Below are 25,718 nucleotides of genomic sequence, written 5' to 3' on the forward strand. Positions count from 1 at the left end.
GCCACTCATATTCAGTAAGTGGCATGCATTGAAACAGTTATTTAGTCTTGCAGTAAACAAACTTGTCATCTTTAATTATTGTTTATCATAGTCAAGCCTTCAAAAATGTATTTTACTGGTTTTTAAGGCATACCTTATCAAATAACCAGGATAATCAATGAATAAATGAATGGTTCTCCAATTCAACATCTGTTTCCATGGTGAAATTACAGACCTACTCCTTCTATGCTTATTACAAATGGCAGCAAAAACAGCCAATAAAAGAATAGCATGAAATACACAAATTATGAAAAATGTACTATGGCGAAAGAAGCAAGAAACAACTCAAGCTGGCCATACTGTACATGGATTAAACTTCTGCTGGTTCTGCTGGGAAGGGACACATTTTGACCCCTGTATGGGCACCCGGGTTGTACAAAAGTCGATCTACTTCTATACAACCAACCTGTCAGGTTTTTCCAGTTTGATCAATGCCGCTGGCTATAGCCGGCAGCACTGATCATTGTATTCTGATGGCGGGGAAGGCTTCATACAAAAGCACAATGAGAGGGAACACATTTGAGGTGGATAGGGGAAATATGATTTTTTTATTTTTTTATTCTATGGGCTGCCTCAGTTTGGGCAATGGTGCGCTTTGGATTCAAGCGATTGTCCTTAAAGTTTGAGCAAACTTATTAAACTAACACCACATTATTTAAATTTAATAGGAATATGACACACTGTGCCAGCCCCAGCAAATGCTCCTGTAAAGTCGCATCGATTTGAACAGTTTCACTGCCTACAATAGGGTGCTACTTGTCATGCGATTTGACCTGTCAAAGTCGCATCGGTGTGAACGGGGATTAAAGGCTTAAAACAAACCATTTACAACTGACAGGGATGTTTACAATGGTCAACTGTAATTCATTTGGGTAAAACCTTTATCCAAAAAGTAAAAAAATACACACACAATACTGTAACTGCTTAAAAGTGTCAGTTTTAATTTGTTAGTCCTTTATGTGAAGTCCATCTAAATCTACTAATCCATCTAACCCTACCCTCTTCAGACAATGCTGTGCCAGAGTATCTCCATTGCTCATCCACAGATATAGACACCCTAAGACTGGAAATGTGTTACTGGCCAGATGAAAAAAAAAAAAGAAATAAAAGCCAAAAATTTGTGAGTGTGTGTGGGGCATGCGACTTGGGTCAAGCAAGCACAGTGATATGAAACAGAGGGTGACATCATCACTTCCTCTAGGTTCTGACACCAGGCGACACTGGTAATTTTGGTGCCTAGCTGTGACAGATAAAAGTGGAACCCAAATGGGTTTTGCATTTACATAAGCAGCCTTGAATTAAATCACTGCTGTTTCTCAGATCGAGCCATTTTAAAGCAATTTTTACAATCAGACTCAGAGCTGCAATACTCACGTACTGCTAGTGTGTGAAATAGGATCGCGATTAGTAACAATTTCCTGCTTCTAAGGTTCCTTTCACACTGGGGCGGGAGCGGTATTGGCGGTAAAACGGTGCTATTTTTAGCACCGCTTTACCGTTATTTTAGCAGCGGTAATCAGCCACTAGCGGGGGGGGGGTAAGGGTTAAAACCACCACAAAGCGCTGCTACAGCAGCGCTTTGCCGGCGGTATAGCCACGTTGCCCCATTGATTTCAATTGGCAGGAGCGGTGTATACACCGCTTTTTCACCACTCCAAAGATGCTGCTAGCAGAACTTTTTTTTACCATCCTGCTAGCGCACTGCTCCAGTGTGAATGCCCTCGGGGCTTTCACATTGGAGAAATATCAGCAGCTGTTTCAGGTCGGTTTGCAGGCGCTATTTTTAGCATAATATCGCCTGCAAAATGACCCAGTGTGAAAGGGGTCTAAGCAATGTGGACCTTCTTGAGCGGCCCATCCACTAACATATGTGGCGAAAAAGTAATCACTGGAGTGTCCGCTAGCAGAAACAAACAAGCATCTTTCAGCATGTGAAATACTTATTTTTTTAATTAAAAAGTTCAAGGCTGGATAATTCCACTGCTAAAAGAGAAAATCCCTATCAAGGAAAAAAAAACACAAACACCTTGACCAAAACTTTACCTGCAACATGGTAACAGCACGTTTTTGACCTGATTTGGTCCACAGAGGTACCATTCCAATCTTAACTGCTATTAGACCAACCCGGTTTGAGCCTAGAAGAAAAGACACCGAAAACGCGTGTGTTATAAATTGTCAGTATATATACACGTACAACACAGTAATAAAATACTACATATACATCAGCACGAAAAAAAAAACTGCAAAAAAAAAAAAAAAAATGCAAAAACGGTGCAAGAATTGTTCTAATCATACCATTTAAAATGATGCCATAATATATGTGAATGAGGATTATATTTTATTTTTCAGTTGGCCATATAAAAAAACTGAAAAATGTATGGAAATCTTAAAAAAACAAATTAAAAAAAAGTGTTTTTATGCATTCTATAGAAGAAACATTCTTTTTTTCAGAAACAGTTGTACAGTCACTGTCCATATATGACAAAATGAAAGGTCGGGTTCTGGTAAAGGGTGCAAAGGAAATCACGAAAGCAGTTTTGTATTTATAGATGGCCTTTGGGGATTGTTATTTTTTCCCCCCATTTTCAAAATGTTCTTATTGAAAGAATTTGAAGAACATTAACATACCGTAGTCAGAGAGTTAAACAGTCATAAATTTGATAATAGTTCCGTGCCAATGACCAGGTCGTTAAACGAGGAGCCACAAGTAATCAATATCAGTATTCCTAACTACTGTACTGTATTGCGGAAAAACAAAAAAACAAACAAAAATAAAACCCCACAAAACTCCAGCTCAATAATGTTTTCAATTTGCATAAGTACATAAACAGAAAATTCTGTACTGTACAATACAATGACGTTCCGGTGGGGAGAGCCGGTCCTAAGTCCAAGTGGTCGTTAACCACTTCGCGCCCGCTCTATAGCCAAAAGACGGCTACAGAGCGGACGCCATCTGCCGGAAGGCCAACCCTGGACGTCCTCCCATTTACTTCCCCTCTGCGCACCGCCGCGGGCGTACATCGGGGAAGTTCTGTGTTGGCCGTGTCCCTCGGACACAGCCAATCACAGATCGTGCTAAATGGCCAATCACAGCATGTAAACATATGAGATCATCTCTCATCGCCGGCTCCCCTCCTCACACAGAGACAGCTTGTGAGGAGGGAGAGCTTCTGTGCTGCAGCTGCAACGCCAGTGAGTAAAACACACACACACACACACACACACACACACACACACAGTGAGTAAAACACACACATACAGTGAAAACACACACACACACACACATGCCCACCTGTCCCCAGTGCCACCTATCAGTGCCATCTTTCCCCAGTGCCACCTATCAATGACACCTGTCCCCAGTGCCACCTAACAGTGTCATCTGTTCCCAGTACCACCTGTCCCCAGTGCCACCTATCCATGCCACCTGTCCCCAGTGCCACCTGTCAGTGTCACATGTCATCAGTGCCACGTATTAGTGTCATCTGTCATCAGTGTCACATGCCATCAGTGCCATGTATCAGTGCCATCTGCCATCAGTGCCATGTCAGTGTCCTGGTGCTCCAGGGCCTTCAAAAGTGTAATAGGTAGTCAACAAGTTAGATGTGTAATTTATGCTCCTAGAACACGTGACAGCGCTCCCTGCATGTTGGGTCTCTCCAAGTGGCCAGGCTGTGAAAAAGTACCAGACATGTGGTATCAAAATACTCAGGAGTATCAGAATTTATTTTGGGGTGGCATTTGTGGGGTATACGCATGCCATGTGAGAGAAATAACCTATTACAATGACAATTTTGAGGGAAAAAAAATAAACAAAAAAAAATCTTAATTTTGCAAAGAATTGTGGGAAAAAATGACAACACCAAAAACCTAACTATGCCTCTAACTAAATACCTTGGAATGTCTACTTTCCAAAAAGGGGTCATTTGGGGGGTATTTGTACTTTCCTGACTTGTTCGGGACTCAAGAAGAGAGATAGGCCACCAGTACATCAGATGTGATCAATTTTGTATGATTCGCACCACAGCTTGTAGACTCTCTAACTTTCACAAAGGCCAAATAATATCCACCAATTTGGGTTATTTTTACCAAAGATATGTAGCAGTTTAAATTATGGCCAAAATATATGAAGAAAAATTTATAATTTGCAAATTTGTATCACAGAAATACCGAAAAATTTGTTTTTTTCCAAAATATTCGGTCTTTTTTCATTTATAGCGCAAAAAATAAAAAAACCCAGAGTTGATCAAATACCACCAAAAGAAAGCTCTATTTGTGGGAAAAAAGGACAAAAAATTTATTTGGGTACAGTGCTGCATGACTGAGTAATTGTCAAATTGTGAGAGCATCGAAAGCTGAAAATTGGCTGGGCAGGAAGGGTGTTTAAGTGCCCAGTAGGCAAGTGGTTAAACGAGGAGTATCTGTATGATTAATATGGGGACATTCTTATAGTTGTAGTAACATGTCTCTTAAAAGCTTGGGAACCCAGCAGTCAAAGAATGAGTATAAAAAAAAGGTACAAAAAAAGTATATAGGAAAGAATAGGGTTGCGGGTTGGTGTGATAGAGAGTTGTATTTCTTCAGAAAACAAATAGAGAAGGTAAATCTCTTTAGCAGTAAATACATCTCAGTACATATTATTCATAAATTCTACTATTTTAAGCCACACTTTACTAGTTATTTGATATGATTTTTGTACGCAATGTTAAATCTTTTTTGTGGCCTGCACATAAGGACAAAGACACTGTCAAACAAAGACTGTAGGCAAGCTCAAGAAAACGGCTACTACTACCACTACCAGCATGCCTTAGTTTGTAGCAAAGCAGTACCCACATCGTGATTACAAACAAAGAGGGATGTATCCCTCAATGGACTCCAAGAAAAGGATTTTACAGCGAGTACAAAGATCCTTTATTTTTTTCCATTCTGTGAATTTAGGGACATAGGAAAACAAAGCCATTAAGATTACACTGGATGTCAGAGGCAAGAATCAGCAGTTTTTTGTGGCTGGGATCATAGGTGTATGAACAGTGGCACTCGCTCGGCCAATTGCCAGCTCCCATCTCTCTCCACAGTTACTAAGCTGTTGATGATCCTGCTCGTCAGTCCTGCCTACTTAAGCCATCCAGCCCAGAGGAGCTCTGCCTTCGCCTTGGTCACATCACAAGAAACTATCTCCTGCGTTCCTGTTGAAAGAGTGGCTTTGCTGACATCCCTTTTGGCTTGGCTGACTATCCATTCTGGTTACTGAAATTTGGCTATGTTTTGACTATGTTTGTTCTTTTTACTTTCATTACTAAATAACTGTGATTTAACTGTACTTCTGTCTCGGTCTGATTTCATGGTTTCTGACACGGAGACAGGCAGAGGGATAGAAGAACATTGCCTTGATTGGAGTAAAAGGCAGAAACCACCTTAGGAAGTAAAGAATTTCTGTTCCTCAATAACAACTTGCCCCTATGCAAGACCAAAAAAATGGTTCTGTGCAGGGTAAGGGCACCAGAGAGATGATAGTTATAATGAAAAAACCTTATGGGTGTTAAAGTGTGAGAGAGGATTGGATTCAAATGGTGGCTTTTGAAATGCATAGAGACCTAGATTCAGATCCCAGAGAGTCACTTGGAAATGAATGGGGGGTGGGCACATTGGATATCACCTGTACAAAAGGCATAATACAAAAAGAGTAAGCAGCCAACAGTCACTGAAATAAAATGCAAAGGGCAGAAACCTGACCCTTGCTAGTGCCAGACGCGGATCCAGGCCCAGCTGCAGGAAGGGTAGGGATTCAAGAGGATTAATCCCACGGAGAAGCTCCTGGAGTGAATGTACTTAGAGTCGCACCAAGTGAAGCAAGCCTTCCACATCTGATGACAGATCTTGTGGGAAGTATAATTCCTAGCCTTAAGCATCGTGGGATTTACAAAATACCACTGTCCCCTAGAGCTTGGGCTTCAGCAGTCATGCCATTAAAGCCAGCAACTTTGAAACAGGTAGGCAAATCAGTACTAAGGACCACTCTCCTGGGTCCAGGCACTGACAGCTGAAATAGTCAGCCTGCCATTTGTCTACGCCTGGAATATGCAAGGTTGGAATGTTCAGTTTTGCCCTGGACATTATTGATTCTGCCTCCTATGTCAGATTTCTGGTTCCTTTTGGATGCTGACTCCGCCAACGTGGCATTGTTTAATTGAATCTGGACTGGATAACCCTTCGACAGTGTCCAGCTCTGAAAACAAAAAACTGAAAAACAAAGAAAAGGCACCTCTAAGTGTATAGATAAAAGCTGTTTAATTTCCCCAAAAAGGGTTAAAAACACTTACAAGATATGTAGACTGGCAGAGCATATCATTAATATCCATGTTGGTGGTCCGGCATGAATGCAGTGGTCACTGGCATATACCAGTTCTTTAGGCTGTGTGTGTCCAGTAGTAGGGAGGTCCAGGGGATGCCAACGGGAAAAACAGCATGGAGCTCCAAGAGAACTGACAGGCCAGCCCGCAATCACAGTCTCAAAACACGAGGATGCCGGAAGTGATGTCAGCAGCAGGAGAAAATAACCAGCAACCAGCGTGGACCACAAACAGGAAACAGTCATCAAAGAGGGACGCGTTTCGGAATATCTCATTGGTTCCTTTATCAACCTGATGACTGTGTGTGTATGGGACTAATTTATACTACCTGGGTGGACCTTAGGGGCGGGAATATGTAAATGGAGCGTTATCACAATATAAAAGGTATAGGACAGGAGGAGAAACAGAAACAAAATCCCTATCCAAACAAAAAAATATTTATGATTTCATACAGAACAACAACCAATAAGCGACATTTAAAAATAAACATAAAATGAAAATGAGAATATTTTTACACAATCTCCAATAATGTTTAAGATTAGGCATATAATTATATATATATATATATATATATATATATATATATATATATATATATATATATATATATATATATATATATATATATAAATATAAATATATAAATAAAAGACTGAAGGGGAGGGAGTAGGCAAAAGAAGAATGGGAATAAAGGGGCAAAGAGAAGATATTTTGAAAAATATCTAGGGAAAAAATATTTTAAAAAAAATATATAGCTAAGGCAAAAAATATGTATAAATATATTATCTAAACATATTTTAAAAATTTAATATTGATATATATATATATATATATATATATATATATATATATATATATATATATATATATATATATATATATATATATATATATATATATATATATATATATATATATATATATATATATATATATATATCAAAATGGTTACAATTATTTAAAAATATTTACCATATTTAAAATAATATACTAATAGAAAATGATATACTAATAAAAAAATCCTGCACGAATATATTAGGAAAGGAGGAATCTAGAGAATGGCACTAGTTTCAAAGTCCTCGTTCAACCCTCCAGGGGCAAGAACATTTAAAGTAAAAATGCAAAACATTTCTCTATGACAGAGTTTTCAGAAAACTGGTAGTCATGTTCCCTGTATTGCCTTTTTTTATTACGTGATCACGTTTTTATTCAATCTTTTTATTTTGCATTTGCTGATTTTATGCCAATAAACAGCTACCTTTATATTTTCATCTACACTATGGGAAGCTGTTTTTCTTTTTTGTCTCATATGTGATCCCCTGTGTGAGTTTGGCCTCGTTTGTCACCCCGTTTTTTTTTGGTTGGAGTTGGTTCTTCTCGTCCATTCCATCGGGACCTTTGAGGAATTGGAATTTCGTGGATAATACAGACTTCTTCTTTGACCAGAGGACCCACAGTAATTCCAGTGGAGGATAGACCTGCAGGGATTCATCTATCCATACATGCGTGCATGACCTTGTGTACATACACAGGTCCGGTGGTTTCGGTAAGAGTACCCATCTTCTTTTTACCTACCTAGATGTCACTGATGTTAGATGTCTCCAAGACCACTTTCTAGTTCTTACGCCATGTGAAACACCACATTTCGTATCCTTCAAGGACTATTGTATTCACTTAATATTTGGACTTTACTAGTCTCTTCTTCTTTTTAAAGTTTTTACTACACGTATTTTCACAGCACTTTTTCTAGCGCTACATTATATTGTTTAGTTTATTTATGAATTTGGTCATATTCGTATGTAGCTGCTTGTTTTCACTTTATTGGTTAGTGCAATATTTTTCCTTTTTATTAATTTTATTCAGAAGACCTAAGAGTTCAATGGAGATCTGCTTGTCCACAAGGAGATAACCCTGGACATCACCCGCACCCAAGCATCTGGAATACAAGCGGTCATTATACATGTCTAACATGCTGCAAGAGACAGTTAAAGAAGTCCTAAAATACACGCTATCAGGCCATTCAGCCCTACCTACTAGCAGTAACAAATAAAAAAAAAAAAAAAAAATGCTCCCTGACAGTAATTTCCCCTATGATGACGTTTCCTGGTCTATGCCCAAGCAGTCAGCGAACGTCAGGACCCAGTGATATAGTGAAACGAATTAGGAGGGGCACAAAAAAGCCTTTTTAGATAATAAGGTAATAGCAAGCAGTATCTGGAGTTTAACCACTTAAGGACCAAGCCTATTTTTTACACTTGGCGTTTTGTTTTCCAAGTTAAAATCTTTTTTCTTTGCTAAAAAATTACTTAGAACCCCCAAACATATTTTATATTAAAACATAATATTATACAATATCTCCCCCCCCCCCCCCCCGACACCCTAGAGAATAAAATGGCAGGCGTTGCAATACTCTATGTCACACCGTATTTGTGCAGCAGTCTTACAAACACAATTTTTTGGGGGAAAAATAAACGTATTTTTTTAAATGAAAGAAAATCAGTAAAAGTTAGCCCTTTTTTTTTTATATTTTAAAAGATAATGTTGTTACCGCAAGTAAATTGATACCAAACATGTCATGCTTCAAAATTGTGCCCACTCATGGAATGGCAACAAACTTTGACCCTTAGTCTCCAAAGGCGACAGATTACAGAGGTGGTCTTTTGCTAGAATTATTGCTCTCGCTCTAACGATCGCGGCCACACCTCACATATGTGGTTTGAACACAGTTTACATATGCATGCGCAACTAACATAAGCATTCAATTCTGCGTTGAGCACGGAGGGATGGGGCGTTTTGAAATAATGAAAAAAATCATGACAGTGCCTCATTAAATTTGAGATCTGGGGTCAAAAAGACCTTTCTTTGAAATTCAACACCAGTCTTCTGGTGAATCACATCTAAAAATGGTGAAAGGTGAAAGGGTGAAAGGTGAATCACATCTAAAAAGGGATGAAGACCCTGCAATTTTCCTCAGAGCCCTGCAGGTGCAGCAGCCAAATTATACTTATAGAACCACTCCCATAGATTCACATGGACACAAACAAAAAGCAGTTTCTCTAGAAAAACAAAAAGGTAGGAATCTAAAACACAAATTTTTTTAAACCCCTTGCAATGTACATTGATACAGGGGGGAATATTTTTTTCCCCCCAACAAAATTGGAGTTACTCCTTCAATTTTAGGCTAATGTAGTAGCTGGCTGTATTCTCAAGAATTACCAGCAATCTATGTGTCAGGTATTTCCCTTCACCCCCACAAGCTGAAAGGAGCAAACTAAAAGACGACTGGTAAGTAAAAAAAAAAAAAAGAAAAAGTAAAGGGTCACTTAACCTAGTTTAGCTCTTTGGATGTGTCTGGTACGCCCATAGGGTTACTAAGCTAATAGGATAAACATTCTGTTTTAAATCAGCGGGCTTTGGGCCTTTACTGTAAAAAACTGTCCTGGGTAGCTGTGGTGCTGCTTGCTTATTTTTAAGTAGGTCACGGCTGCCCATCCTCCCTTCAGTGGCACTTCCCGGTCAGTGGTTCCCAGGCTCTTCTGTTCCTCCCAGGACCACAAAAAATACTGTCAGGATGGTGAGTGTGAGGAGCCTGATCACTTCTGCAGAAGTGTAATGCAGAAGCGATTAGATCTGGGCACTTACAGTTCATAGCTGCCTGAATCCCAGCTAGAAAGCTGATGTTTAATCGATCCACGATGCCTATATAAAGAGAGCCTGTCACCTGCCCAATGCAATAACATTGGGGGGGCTTGTTAGCATCCTTGTAATAAAGAGAAACGTAAAAAATAAAAGTGTAAAAATTGTTAAAGTGCAAGTTCACCATTACAGAAAATCTGTAAGGTGAACTTGCATTAGACTCCTTTCCCATCACACTCGGTTCCCTTTAACCTGAAGAGTAATAATCATCCATTCCGACATCTCGTATCACCTCTTTAACAGTCAGTGGATTTGAAAACCTTGCGGCTTTCTCTCTTCTTCGCCTGCGGCGACAGGACGGGCTACGCAGGTTCTAATTGGTCAGCACCGCCCATGTGACGGCACCTTCCAATCAGAATGCTCCTAAATGTACCTCCCGACGAGATACGTTTTGGAGATTAAGCCGAGGGGATTTCTAACCCCCGGACCGGTGATGCAGCTATACGAGGTGTCAGAAAGGGTGATCACCGCACTCCAGGTCAGCAGGACCAGGGGGTTGAGGAGGGGGTCCTGTGTAAGTTCACCTTACAGATGTTTCTGTAGAGGTAAACTTACCCTTTAAAGATATAACAAATAAAAAACAAAGTTTCCAAATACCCACTTCTTTACTTTTCAGGACTTGCTTTCAAATAATAAATATGTAATATTATATTATATTATATTTATATATATATATATATATATATATATATATATATATATATATATATATATATATATATATATATATATATATATATATATACACATATACATACACATATACATATATATACACACACACACACACACACACACATACATATACACACACACACATACATACATACAGGGGGCAAAATAAGCCCTGAATACATCACCATTTTTCTAGGTAAATAACATTTATAGCACATGTCAGTTACAACCCATGCAATCCATACATACAAAGAAGCCAAAACAAAGAAGTTCAGAAATGAAGTTATGTGTAATAAAATGGAATGGCACAGGGAAAAAGTATTGAACATGCCAACTGAAATGTATTTAATATTTCGTACAAAATCCTTTGTTGGAGATGACAGCTTCAAGATGCCTCCAATATGGAGAAACTAGTGGCATGCAATGCTCAGATGTGGTTTTGGCCCTTGTTCTACACAGTCTTCAAATCTTGAAGGTTCTGTGGGCCTCTTCTATAAACTCTGATCTTTAGTTCTATAGATTTATATAGAGTCCATAGATTTCTATTGGATTCAAAATCAGGTGATAGGCTGGGTCATTCTAGAAGCTTTATTTTCTTTGAAATCAATTGAGAGTTTCCTTGGCATTGTGTTTGGCATCATTGTCTTGCTGAAATGTCCACCCTCATTTCGTCTTCATCATCCTGGTAGATGGCAGCAGATTTTTATGAAGAATGTCTTTGTACATTTTTCCATTCATTCTTCCTTCAATGACAAGAATTTTGCCAGTACCGTATGCTGAAAAACAGCTCCACACAATGATGTTTCCACCTCCTTCACTGTTGGTATGGCGTTTTTGGGGTGATGTGCAATGCCATGTGACCTCCAAATATGTATATTTGGGCATCCAAAGAGTTCAATTTTGGTCTCATCTGACCAAACTATATTCTCCCAAGTATGTCACAGGCTTGTCTTAATGTTGTGCAGCAAACTTTAAACAAGCTTCAACATGCTTTTTCTTCAGCAATGTTGTCCTGTGTGACGAGCGTTCATACAGGCCATGGCGGTTGAGTGTAATACTTATTGTTTTCTTTTAAACAATTGTACCTGCTGCTAATTCCAGGTCTTTCTGAAGCTCTGCACAAGTGGTCCCTGGCTCTTGGACAACTCTTCTGATAATTCTTTTCATTCCTGTCAGAAATCTGGCCGTGGCCGGTTTAAGTTGAAATTATGTCATTCCACTTTCAGTTTATGGCCCCAACAGTGCTCACTGGAACATCCAGAAGTTTATAAATCCTTCTATAACAAATGCCATCAGTATGTTTTTCAACAATACGGTTGTCAAGGTATTGACAGAGCTCTTTGCTTTTATCCATCATGAGAGGTTTCTTGTGAGACACCTTTTTATAGGCCATCAGTTGAGACTGAACCAGCTGATATTACTTTGCACTGACAAGGAGCAATATTGCTTTCCAATTGATAGATTTCAGCTGGTGCCTTGGCTTTTCATACCTCCCAAGTCATTCCATTTTAATACACATAACTTAATTTCTGAACAAATTTGTTTTGGTTCCTTTGTATGTATGGGTCGTTGCCAACATTTACCTAGAAAAATGGTGACATGTTGATAGATGCACATGCGTCTGTGCATATATAATATTCGAGGAGGTTTAAATAATTATCTAGTCAAAAAGGAAGATTTTAATGTCTGTGAAAAAAGGAATTCATTGCTTTAGAGGGGAAGTGGTTAAAGGATATGCATTTTTATGGTACACATCAAAATCACGTATACACCGCTCCTCCACCGCCTGAAATATGCTGCTTGCAGGACTTTTTCTAAAGTCCTGCAAGCGCACTGCTCCAATGTGAAAGTATGCAGGCTTTCACACTGGGGCTGCGGGGAAGGTGTTTTTCAGGGGCTATTTTTAGCCCTTAAGTGCCTGAAAAACACCTCACGGTGAAAATAGGATTTTTTGTACTCACCGTAAAATCCTTTTCTCTGTAATTCACCGACTGACACAGCTCCTCTCTTAGCCATTGGGTTGTTACGACACCTTTAGCAGTAGACTAGGCATAACATGTTATGAAAAACACAGAACTTTTAGTTCTGCACAAGGGGTGGTCCCTTAGGCAACAACCCCCCCAGCCTGCCATGTAGCCATCAGTACCTCAACAAGCAGTATAACGTAAATAAAATTAGGAGGAGGGGCGGGTGCTGTGTCAGTTGGTGAATTACAGAGAAAAGGATTTTACGGTGAGTACAAAATTTTTTTATTTTCTCTTATATTCACCGACTGACACAGCTCCTCTCTTAGCCATTGGAATGTCCCCAAGCAGTGACAAAACAAGGGATGGGAAAACAGCATAAAAACTTCATCCACCATGGCAAGTGGGAACTAGTATGAACTTTACCCACAAAGCGACAGTGTATGACAAAAACACCACAAAAACCAGGGCGCTCCTCAACAGAGACCCTACCTTCAAACCGCACCAAAAACTGCGGTAACAAATGCAACAGCGCATTAACTTAAAAGGTACTGCGTTTTTACCCCCAAAAAAAAAAAAAAACAGGAAAAAAAGGAAAAATTGCATATGCAATTGCAACTATACAGCCGCCTGCAAAACTTTGCAACCAAAGCAGGCATCCGCCGATGCACTGACATCTACCTTGTATAAATTTTATTTTGTAAATGTGAGAACAGAAGACCAGGTCACCGCCTTACACACTTGAGCGGCAGGCGCTTGATGTCGGAAGGCCCAAAACGTTCCGACTGCCCTCGTGGAGTGGGCCGTGTCCGGAAAGGGGGGCACCTACCCCTTCAAGGTATAGGCTTGTACTACAATATGCCTGATCCACCTGGAAATGGTGGCCGACAAGATCGCCATGCGTTTCTTTGGACCAGCCACCGAAACAAACAGTGAGTCTGACTTCTGGAAGGGAGCCGTGGCAGAAAAATACACCTTCAGAGCCAGAACCACGTTCAGGGCATGAAGGGCCTCCTCCTTAAGATGTGTCGGCTTAGGACACAGAGATGGCAACACAATGTCTTCAATGATGTGAAACGCCGAGACCACCTTCGGCAGAAAAGGTGGTTGCGGACGCAACACCACCTTATCCGTGTGGATAACCAGATAGGGCGACTTGCAGGACAAGGCCGCCAGTTACAAAACCCTCCTGGTCGATGTAATGCCCACTAGAAAGACCACTTTCTGGGAAAGAGTCAACAGAGGGATCTCTCTGATATTTTCAAATGGCAGTTTTTGCAGCGCCGATAACACCAGGTTCAGATCCCACGGGGGTAATTGTGGACGCACTGGAGGAACTACATGTCGGACCCCTTGGACAAAAGTGCTCACTAGAAAGCGAGACGCCAGGGGTCACTGAAAAAGGACAGCCAAAGCTGATATTTGTCCTTTAATGGTGCTCAAAGTCAATATCTGGTCTATTCCTTGCAGGACCCTGGATATAGAAAAGGAGTGCGGATGCCATCCTTTCTCCTCACACATGGAGATGTAGGCCTTTCAGGTACAATGATATATCTTTCGAGAAGAGGAATTACATGCTCTCAGCATAGTTGGGATCACCGAGTCCGAAAGACCCCGGTTCCTCAACACCAGGCTCTCAATAGCCATGCCGTTAAAACCAGCGATGGTAAAGCAGGATGGAGAATCGGACCTCGAGACAGAAGGTCTTCTCATAACGGCAGCCGCCAGGGAGTGTCTGCCACCAGGCGCACTAGGTCTGCGTACCAGGGACGCTGGGGCCAATCTGGGGCAATCAGTATTACTGGGATTCCCTCGGCCTCCACTCTGCTTAGCAGACGTAAGTGTTTCAGTGGAGGAAAGGCATAGATCACCTGGTACTGATCCCATGGAGCCACCAGCGCGTCTGCCCGCGGATCTCTTGTCCTGGACACGAATCTCGCAACCTTCCGATTGAGACGGGAGGCCAGAAGATCCACGTCTGGTGTGCCCCACCGCAGGCACAGTAGCCTGAACACCTCCGGATGCAACGCCCATTCTCCGGGGTCCAGCATCTGGCGACTTAGATAGTCCGCCTGCCAGTTCTCCACTCTCGGGATGTAAATGGCCGGCAGGGCCGGTACATGTCGCTCTGCCCACCGCAGTATGTGAGCAACCTCCCGTGAGGCAGCCTAGCTTCTTGTTCCTCCTTGGTGATTGACGTATGCCACAGCCGTGGCGTTGTCTGACTGGATCCTGATCAGATGCCCTTGCAGTCTTATCGACCATGTGGAGAGGCATAGCCTGATCGCTCTCAGTTCGAGCAGATTGATCGGCAACTTGGATTCCTCCGTCGGCCAGAGTCCCTGGGTCAACTGAACTCCCATTACTCCACCCCAGTGATCACTGTCCATTTCAGGAGGTAGGAACGACTTCCCGGACTGAAGTGTCGGGGACCTCAGCCACCAGAGCAGGGAATCTCTGACTAACTGGCTCGTCTGAATCTGCCAATCCAGGGACAACGGAGATTTGTCCCATTTTGTCAAAATCTCCTTCTGCAGGACTCTGGTATGGAACTGGGCATATGGTACTGCCTCGAAGGAGGCCACCATGAGTCCCAGGGCTCGCATGCAGAAGCGTAGCGATGAGCCGATGACCACTGGCGGTTCATCAGCAGTTTCACCTCGGCTCTGAGAGTCTGCAGCTTGTCTGAAGGGAGAAACACTCTCGCTTTCATGGAGTCCAGCAGTAAGCCTGGGTACACCAAATGCTGAGTCAGCGCGATCACCAACTTCTTTAGGTTCAACAGCCACCCAAATTCCTGCAGAGTCTGCATGGTGATCGCTGCATCCTCCTCTAACTCTGAGGCAGAAGATGCTCTCAGGAGGAGATCGTCTAGGTATCCCACTATCGCGACCCCATGTTGCTGTAGCAACACCAAAACAGGAGCCAATACCTTAATAAATACTCGGGGGGCTGATGCCAAACCAAAAGGGAGAGCCACAAACTGGCAGTGGGCTTCCCCGACTGCAGAATCGCAGAAACTTCTGATGCCGGAGGCATATGGGTATGTGCAGGTACGCATCCTGGATGTCTAAGGAAGCCAGGGAGTCCCCTTCATGGAGTGCAGCAACTATTGAGCAAACTGATTCCATTCTGAACCTCTGTACTTTCACAAAGTAATTGAGGGCTTTTAGATCCAAGATTGGACGTACCCCTTCCTTCTTGGGGACTACAAACAGGTTTGGAAGAATCTGTTTTGCGGCCAAGAGAGGAACTCTATCTTGTAGCCGGAGGAAATCAGATCGCAGACCTATAGGTCGGATAGCCAAGAAGTTCACCGGGCTGCAAACTCCCAAAGGTGACCCGCCACCCAAGTTGCGGGTGGGGGCAAACCTTTATGCTGTAGCACTTTAGCTTGTAGGCGTGCGGTTCCAGGGACACTTTGGTCCTTCAGAGGTCGTCCTGTCAGGCTGGGGACGCTTGGCTGAAGCTCCGGGCGGATGAAAAAGCAGTTTGAGCGAAAAAATGAGGGCCCTTGCCTACGGCGTGGCTCCTTAGCCTTCCTGGCCTGTGGGAGTAGTGTACTCTTCCCACCTGTGGCATTTTTAATAATGTCATCCAAAGAGCCGGTCGCCAAGGAAGGGCAGATCCGTCAGGGCTTTCTTAGATGCCTGGTCAGCAGACCAGCATTTTAACCAAATCAGGCGCCTCAGCACCACTGCTGACACTAAAACCCTTGATAACAGGGGAAGAGTATCCAGGGCCACATCACAAACGTACTTAAAGCCTTGCACTAGTTGGTCTGCTAGTTCCACGCAGACAGGAGATGCCTGTTTTTCTTCCAATTCACGGTGCAACAGTTTTGCCCACTCAGTTAGTGTCTGCAACACAAGTGCGGATGCTAGTACTGGTCGCATGGTTGACCCCACAACCGTAAACAAGGAACTAGCCACTGCCTCGGCCTTACTGTCTGTGGGATCCTTAAATGCAGGAGCCCCCTCTACCGGGATCGTGGTTACTTTGTTTAACCTGGATACTGTGGGGTCCACGACCAGAGGCACCCACCGAGGCAAGGAGAGCTGTACTTATCAGTCCTGAAGAGCTGGGAGACATTCCATCAAAGACCCATTCTCCGATCAGTACGGGGTGGCTGTTGGCCTCGGCACACTGTGACGCAGACATCAGTAGCCTAGTCATATGTGCGCCCCGGAGAATAAAAGTTCACTGACCACCTCTGGAGCTCAGGTATATCGTGGCCAGCCCATCGCGTTGCTCTGACCTGCGCAGGCTTGCTGGCCAGGCTGGGGAGACTACAAGGATAAGGGTATCCAGCCTGTGATCTGTTGATAACAGATCACAGGATCTTTCATCTTGCGCAAAAAGCAAAGCTTCTGCAGAAAAAACACAGAACGATGGGCCCGTCAGGGTTCCTAGGTCTTTCTCCTTCACTAGGCAAAATAAAACTGATGGCTGCATGGCAGGCTGGGGGGGATTGTTGCCCAAGGGACCGCCCCTTGGGCGGAACTAAAAGTTTTGTATTTTTCATAACATGTTATGCCTAGTCTTCTCCTAAAGGTGGCGTAACAACCCAATGGCTAAGAGAGGAGCTGTGTCAGTCGGTGAATATAAGAGAAAGTAGTCTTAAATGGAGAAAAGTAGTCACTCTGCTGTTTAGTATCAGTGTGTGCATCACTTTGAACATGCACCAGAAAAAGTAATGGACAGAGTTGCCTAAGGAGATCAGAAAGACAATTATAGACCAGCATGACAGAAGTAAAGGCTATGAGACCAATTCCAAGCAGCTTCATGTTCCCTATGGCTAGAATTGCAAATAAAGCCGCGTACACACGGGCGGACTGTCTGGCCAACTTAGTCCGTCGAAACACATTTCAGCGGACAGTCCGCTCGTGTGTGGGCTTCAGCGGACTTTTTCAGCGTGCAGTCTGGCGGACTAAGTATTTCGGAATTTCCGTAATATTGTCCGTCATACTTTGGTTTCAGCGGACAATCCGCTCGTGAGTAGGCTAGTTCGACGGACTAAGTATGGCGCATGCTCAGAAAGGATTTACACGGCGAAAGGTTGCATTGCTGTGTATTGGACTTCCTATTTCTAGTCCCGTCGTACGTGCTGTACACGTCATCGTGCAAGCTTTCGACGGACTGTTTGTGCATCCGTGTGTGGTCAAGTCCGTTCATTTGAAAGTAGGACGGACTGTCCATCGGATTGTCTGACGGACTAAGTTGGCCATACAGTCCGCCCGTGTGTACGCGGCTTAAGAATTTTAAAGTCCATAAAGTGTAGCCAACCACCCTGGACTTATGCACAAGAGGAAAAACAACCCCAGGTTGGATAGGATAATGTGAATGGTAGACAAGTAGCCAAGGAAAGCTTTCAAAGAAATACCAACTGAAATGCAAGGTCAAGGTAAATCAGTGCGATTCTACCATCTGTTGCTTTTTGAGAGAGTGTGCTTAAAGAAAGAAGACCCAGGAGGTCTTTACTGTTGAAGGAAAAACATAAAAGCCAGAGCGTAATTTGCATACTGACAAGCTACGATGCTTCTGGGAAATGTCCTTTGGACAGATCAGACAACACAAGCTTTTTTGGCAAGGTACATCAGCTCTATGTTTACAGATGAAAAAAAATAAGCTTTCAAAGAAAAGAACATTGTTCCTACTTTGAAACACGGAGGCAGCTTGGTCAAGGTTTGGGGCAGCAATGCTGCATCTGACACGGGGTGCCTTGTATCTGTGCAGGCACAATAAAATCTCAAGACTGCCAAGAATTTCTGGAGTGAAACATACTGCCTAGTGTCAGGATGCTGTGTTTCAGTCCCAGGTCAAGTGTTTTCCCACAGGATAAAGGGGTTGATTTACTAAAACTGGGGAGGGTGCTAAATCTAGTGCAGATCTGAACAGAAACCAGTCAGCTTCCAAGTTTTTTTTTGTTTTTTTTTTGTCTTAGGCTTAATTGAATAAGCTGATGTTAGAAGTCGATTGGCTACCATGCACGGCTTCATCGGATTTTGCACTCTCCGTTTGTAGCAAATAAACCCAAAAAGTCGAAACACAGCCAAGAATGGCTAAGAACCACAACACTGGACTATTCTGAAGCAGTCTTCTATGAGCCATAATCTGAATCAACCATGGAAAGAGCTGAATCATGCAGTCTGGAGAAGGCACCCTTCAAACCTGAGAAAGCTGGACAGTTTGTCTAGGTTCCATTAATTTTTGTTCATCCCATTTTAATTTAAGACAGAGCCTCGTTTCGAGATTTGGCGTTTACTGGAAAATTACTTTGAACCCCCAAACACCATATATATGTGTGTTTTCTAACACTCTAGAGAATAAAATGGGGGGCCTTGGCAATACTTTCTGTCACACGTATTTGCGCAGCGGTCTTACAAGCGCACTTTTTAAAGGCAAAAATATTTTTTTAATTAAAAAAAGTGTAAAGGTGTAAAAAAATACTGAGCTGTGAAAAGATGTGTTCTACCCAGCTGCCAACACTACTGAAGACTACACAGTAACATGCAAAAATTAAAACAAAAAAGTGTGGCGCTTAGGTGGCAACAAACCACATGAACCAGTAAGGCACTAATTCAAGCAAAGAAAATTACATACACTTCAAAAAAAGAAAATATGTGTAAATTCCGTTGTATATCAAGAGATCCATCTTCCAGGTGGAAGAGTGCATGAACCTCATGCACACAAAAGGTTAAGGTAAATAAGATTAATTTAACATATACAGTCCATCAAGTGAACGTCTAACAGTCCTTGAAATGTGTAATATCAATCACAATTCCAAACTTGAGGTGCCTTACTGGTTCATGTGGTTTGTTGCCACCTAAGCGCCACACTTTTTTGTTTTAATTAATTAAAAAATAAGACAACAGTAAAGTTAGCCCAATTTTTTTTTATATTGTGAGATGATGTTACACCGAGTAAATTGATACCGAACATGTCACGCATCAAAATTGCGCTTGCTCATGGAGTGGGGACAAACGTTTACCCTTAAAAATCTCCATAGGCGATGTTTAAAAAAATTCTACAGGTTGCATGTTTTGAGTTACAGAGGAGGTCTCAGGCTAAAATTATTGCTCTCGCTCTAACAAATGCGGCAATACCTCACATGTATGGTTTGTGGGCGCTACTCACATATGCGCTCACTTCTGTGCACAAGCTTGGCGGGACAGGGCGTGTTAAAAAACATTTATTTTTTCTTTAAGAAAATGGTTAAATACAGGCAGTCCCCGAGTTACGAACAGGTTTGTTCTGAAGTCAGATTTGTTCATAATCCAGACGCGCATACGCAGAATGGCATTTCCGATCTTTTCCCACGTTGTTTTCCGCTGTGCCCGCCGACGCCGCCTGCCGTCCGTAAGTAGGATGTTCGTAACTCGGGGACTCCCTGTAACAATTTGTCACTTTTATTCCTATTACAAGGAACATCCCTTGTAATAGAAAAAGAGCATGACATGACCTCTTAAATATGAGATCTGGGGTCAAAAAGACCTCAGATCTCATATTTACACTAAAATGCAATAAAAAAAAAAAGTTTTCTTTTCAAATGTCCCTTTAAGAGCTATGGGCATAAGTGATGTTTTGATGTCATTTCCACCCTGCAATGGTATGGAGCTAGGTGGGGGCTATCTTCCCCTCCCTCAGCTCCATACCACACACGGAAAAGGATCCGATCGGCTCCGGTAAGTGGTGGAGGGCACTCTCCTGCCACTGACAAAAGTGATCTCGTGGCAAATTCTGAAAGTCGACCGCCCACTCTTGAAGAAGATACCGGGGCTAGCTGCTGCCATAACGATATTGCTCTTCAAACATCTGACGTATAACAGCGGGCAGGCGGTAAATGGTTAAAATATTCTATTGAATCAAAGTCAACATCAGTTTTTTATTTTATTGAACATGGAAAATGATGGATGCCAATTACTTGTCCGTTTCAAGTTATTTCAGAGAATATTGTGGGTTCTAATTTAATGGAGGGGGTACCAAAAAAAAAAAAAAAAAAGAAAGGATCCCTTGACATTGTTTTAACAGAAATCTATTTCCTTTACCTTAAAAAGTGTTTCGAAGAAGAGCACTCAACCTTACAACACACCCTGTAGGCATGCAGATAAAGTTAAGATTTCTACTTGAAATGCATTTTCATATGGTAAAATGCATGAGTTTTGCTGCATGGAAATGAAGAAATTTAAAAAAGGTCCTTAAATTGCTGGTCACATGACCAAAACTAGAGGAATTCTGGGACAGCAAAATACCCTGGAAGTATTTGAGCTTCTATTCATCTCCTAGCAAGACTGTTAAAAGTTTTAAAATAAGAATGGAGTATACATCTACCTCAAGCTAAACATTTATTTCATCCATCAGTATATACAACGAACGGTAACATGTCTAACATGCCTTCAGTAAAGTTGTGAGGAAAATTACACACCATCTTTTGCACCTCCTATGGTAAAATATTTGTCAATTCCCCTTTACCCTTGTCGCTGTTAAAATTCTCAATAAGCCTGTGCTGCTGCACGCCTGGCCCTGGGCTACCATCTTTCTATCTTTGTGATGTCATTGAGAGTCGGCTAATTTTGTTTTCAGATTCGTGCAGCTGGCCAACTGATGTTGGGATGCAGGATGTGAAGTTTACACAATGAAATGGTGTTGGCAAAGTCAGTGTGATCCCATGTAATGACACTTTGGCTGTAACTAGTAAATGCAATTTTCATAAAAAAATGATGCAATAGTACACTAAGCAAGCCGCTAAGAATGAAATTTGTTATATTTATTAAAATATTTGTTTCATTAACATAGTTATCACTTCTCCAAACTTACCAGGCTCCCATGGTTTAATAGGCCAAGGCTCATCTTTGAGGGGGTTCAGTTTGCTAGCAGTCATGGCATTATATTCCTGTCCTGCTGCACGTTTTAGATCGTCTTTGTTTTCCTCAGTAAGGTGTTCATCCCACCATGTGGCAGTCTGTTTGCATCGTACAAACACCACAGTGGGCATACGGCTGTTGGCAAACAGGAAAGATCAATTTTAAATGAAGGCTTATTTAATGAAGTAGCACAAAAGAGGTACATTAATGCATGTAACAGTGACCTAAAACATGCAGTAGGATTCAATGCTTCACCAGCCTAGATTAAATAGATGTAACTTAAAACAGATTGTGAAAAATCCTAAAGTCATAAGCATACCAGGCACTATAGTAGATGAAGCCACTTCTTGCCTAAGGCGTAAGAGCCCAGCTACCAGCATTCCTACGCACATTTCTTTTTTTTGAAAATATATTTATAAAATTAGTGCAGCACATTCCAAGCCACAATGAGAATATACAATATCAGTATAAAATCAATTCAGACGCTATAAAGGTGTCTGTATTGAGCTAGCACTTATAGGGAAACAAAACATAAAAACATAATAAAAAGAACCCAGAAGAGAAAGTTAAAAGAGGAAGCACATTCTTACTCAAAGAGCATCCTCACACATAGCATGTAAGGCGTCATGTTCTGCTGCTAAACGGACGTTTAGACCTCATGTACACTGCTGCTGGTAAACGGACTTTCAGAGGCAGTTGGATGCTTTTTTCAACTGCCCCTGAACTCATCCAATGTCATCTTATGTGTACATGTACACAGGTTCATTTAAAGTCGATTTTAGGCAGTTGCGTTTATAGGCTTTTCTTTGAAGGCAAAAGCAATTAGTTCAGACGTCAAAGTTTCAGATGTTTTAGATGCCAAACACGGCTAAACGTGGTAACTCACATTTAGCCGCATTTCGTTTCCAGGCGTTTTTCATTTTTGGCTATTTAAAAAAAAAAAGTGGCAAAACTGACGTTTTAAACGTGGGTTACTATCTGTCAAGTTAAATTGTTCAGGAGAGGTTGTAAAAACGTCCCATGTACATTAAAATTAAGGAGCAGTTGGGCATTTTTTTGAACTGCTCCTGAACTCTCCTCTATGTTATCTTATCAGTACATGTACACAGGGTCCTTTAAAATCGTTTCTAGGCAGTTGAGTTTAGAGGCTTTTTTTGGAAAGCAAAAAAATGGGTTCGGAAGCTGCGTTTAGAGACATTTCAAGGAAAATAAAGAAAGAAAAATACGGCGCCGTGACAATCAAATTTCAAATATAGAAAGCAGCAAACATTACCGTAAGACAAAACGGTTAAATATAAAGCGCATATAACACTTTTGTGCACTTTATTATAATTTTGGCAGTTTATTGAGATTTTACTACTAAGTCAGTCTATGTTATACTTAATAAGTCAATAGGCACTGATGCACTTTATTATAGAGATCTTTTGTCAATAAGTTGACACAAGTCACTGCAATATTTGTTAGCGCAACATTTTTCTTTTTTCATAGAGACATTTCAAGCACCAAATACTTCTAAACACGGTAATTCATGTTTAGCCGAGTTTCGTTTACAGGGTTTTTTTTTGGGTTTTTTACACGCTTCTAAACTTGGCAAAACGGACATTTTAAAACGTGGTTTACTATCTGTCAAGTTAAATCGTTCAGGAGAGGTTGTAAAAACGTCCCGTGTACATGAAGCCTAAAACTGATATAAAGTAGTAGAAGTGTGGATGAATGTATTTTAGAGCTGCCACGACGAGTCAACGTAAATCGATTACGTCGACTACAAAAATACGTCGACGTGCGTGCAGGGCATCGATGCGTCACAGTGGTGGCAGTGCTTAGTATCTACCGCTGCCCTCCGTGCAGCCGCCCCCCTCTCTTCTCCCACTCTGTGCTGCCTTCCCCTCTCTTCTCCCCTTCCGTGCCGCCATCCCTAGGGGTGCAACAAATTGTCACCGATCCGAGTGCACATGCCGCGATCCACGGAGCGCTCCGCGGTCTCGGCCTTAGGAGAGGACGCGGTTTCGGCCTAGCTCCGAAGCAGCGGCCATCTTTCTACACCCAGGCGTTTACAATGTGATCGCTCCGACGGAGCGATCACTTGTAAACAAACCATGACGCCAGTTTCTCTCTCCCCTCTCTGTACTGATCTGTGCAGTGGAGGGGAGAGGTCGGATGAAGCAGCCATCCCTCCATACCCAGCCAATACTCTGCCATCCCGATACTCTGCCAGCCAATGCAATACAATGAATACTCTGCCAGCCAATGCAGTACAATGAATACTCTGCCAGCCAATGCAGTACAATGAATACTCTGCCAGCCAATGCAGTACAATACTCTGCCCGCCAATACTCTGCCCGCCAATACAATACTCTGCAATACAATTCAATACTCTGCAATACAATTCAATACTCTGCAATACAATTCAATACTCTGCAATACAATTCAATACTCTGCAATACAATTCAATACTCTGCAATACAATTCAATACTCTGCAATACAATTCAATACTCTGCAATACAATTCAATACTCTGCAATACAATTCAATACTCTGCAATACAATTCAATACTCTGCAATACAATTCAATACTCTGCAATACAATTCAATACTCTGCAATACAATTCAATACTCTGCAATACAATTCAATACTCTCAAGGTTATCCAAAGGATTAATTAGCTAATCAAAAAACAAACACTAGATTCATTAAAAAATAAAAATAATCGGATAGTCATTGACTAATCGAAAAAATAATCGATAGATTAGTCGACAGACAAATTAATCGTTAGTTGCAGCTCTAATGTATTTTAGTTTTAAAAAAGGGAGAGAAGTTGTATATAAATAAACAACCATTATCGACTGACTCCTAGGGTAATTCTGAATATCTAGATAGATGCTAATAAGGGGCTGAATTACTAAAACTGGGGAGCGCAAAATCTGGTGCAGCTGTACATGGTAGCCACGTTCAGCTACGAACTTCAGCTTGTTCAATTAAGCTGTTGACAAAAAAAAACCTTGAAGCAAATTGGATTTTGCACTCTCCAGGTTTTAGTAAATCAACTCCCAAGTGTCTTTCTCGAAATCTAAGATAAAATGTGACCAGACATCTAAGCAGTATCAGGGATCTTTAGCCTACCCAAAGAATTTGTTAAAACAGCCTTCAGATACCATTCAGTATATTGAAATGACTGCATGAGCAATTTCTCAGGATGAAAAGGTATGATCGATAAATTGCCTACAATGAGTAAAGAAGCACTTGACAGGCCCATAATTTTGGACAATGCTGTCAAGTTTCTCAAAGAAGCAAATTCAGCTCTGTTTTTATGGCCGATACAGTTGGAAGAGATACAGAAGTCCAGGATTTAAAAATAACATAGAGAACAGTGAGTAGACACAGATGTGTCCATTGTGGTAATCTTCTGGCTGGAGAGGGTGACGGGGAAGAGGGTCGTTCATCGTGGCTAAATAGGCATTGACAGGGAACTTTAGGAAGTTGTATGGAGGGAACACCATAAATGTAATTGAGAACCAGGTCCCAGCAAACAGAAATTTGACTGCACATCCAAAAATGATGATACAGTGAGGGACGAGGAAAGCCACACCAAGAGCACTCGGATGTAGCAGGATTCACTTCATCATTTAGAAATGGGAGATAGGTTTTATGTATCAGTTTAAACCAGTGATGGTGAACCATGGCACCCCAGATGTTTTGAAACTACATTTCCTATGATGCTCATGCACTCTGCGGTGTAGTTCAGCATCATGGGAAATGTAGACCCAAAACATCTGGGGTGCGTTTGCCATCACTGATTTAATCTATGTTTCCCTCCCATGTCTCATTTTCAATGAGTTTGTGAATCCTGAAGTAGCCCTCAACAAAAACTTATTTGCAACCTTTGCAACTGGAAGGTCCTTCAACAAAGCTTTGAATAAAGTCAGTGGACAAGCCTTTGTCAGTTGAAGAACCAGTTGTGAGTAAAGACCTGAGATAGAGTAAACCCCATGGCGTATTGTCGAATAAATAATTAAACTTTAAAGAGGATCCTTCTGGTGGTGATAACATGACTTGGCATAACCTTCCATCTGATAATGAAAAATATGGTGGAGAAGTAGGTGATACTCCTTCGATAAATCAGAGAAGGAATTAATC

General features: G+C 41.6%; 1 protein-coding gene across 1 annotated transcript in view; it reads right to left on the reverse strand.

The window, feature by feature from the left end:
- The window catches only part of MRPL3 (mitochondrial ribosomal protein L3), a 159,235-nt gene that overhangs the window by 128,242 nt on the left and 5,275 nt on the right, over positions 1-25,718 (reverse strand). The window contains exons 2-3 of the mRNA XM_077491510.1: positions 21,539-21,720; positions 2,083-2,174 (exon numbers count right to left, since the gene is read on the reverse strand). Of these exons, the coding sequence (XP_077347636.1) occupies positions 2,083-2,174; positions 21,539-21,720 (274 nt within the window). The remainder of the gene's footprint in view (positions 1-2,082; positions 2,175-21,538; positions 21,721-25,718) is intronic.

The sequence above is a fragment of the Lithobates pipiens genome, unplaced genomic scaffold (genome assembly GCF_037356315.1).
Source record: "Lithobates pipiens isolate NorthernLeopardFrog02 unplaced genomic scaffold, aLitPip1_a1.2 Scaffold_19, whole genome shotgun sequence".
Classification (NCBI taxonomy): Eukaryota; Metazoa; Chordata; class Amphibia; order Anura; family Ranidae; genus Lithobates; species Lithobates pipiens.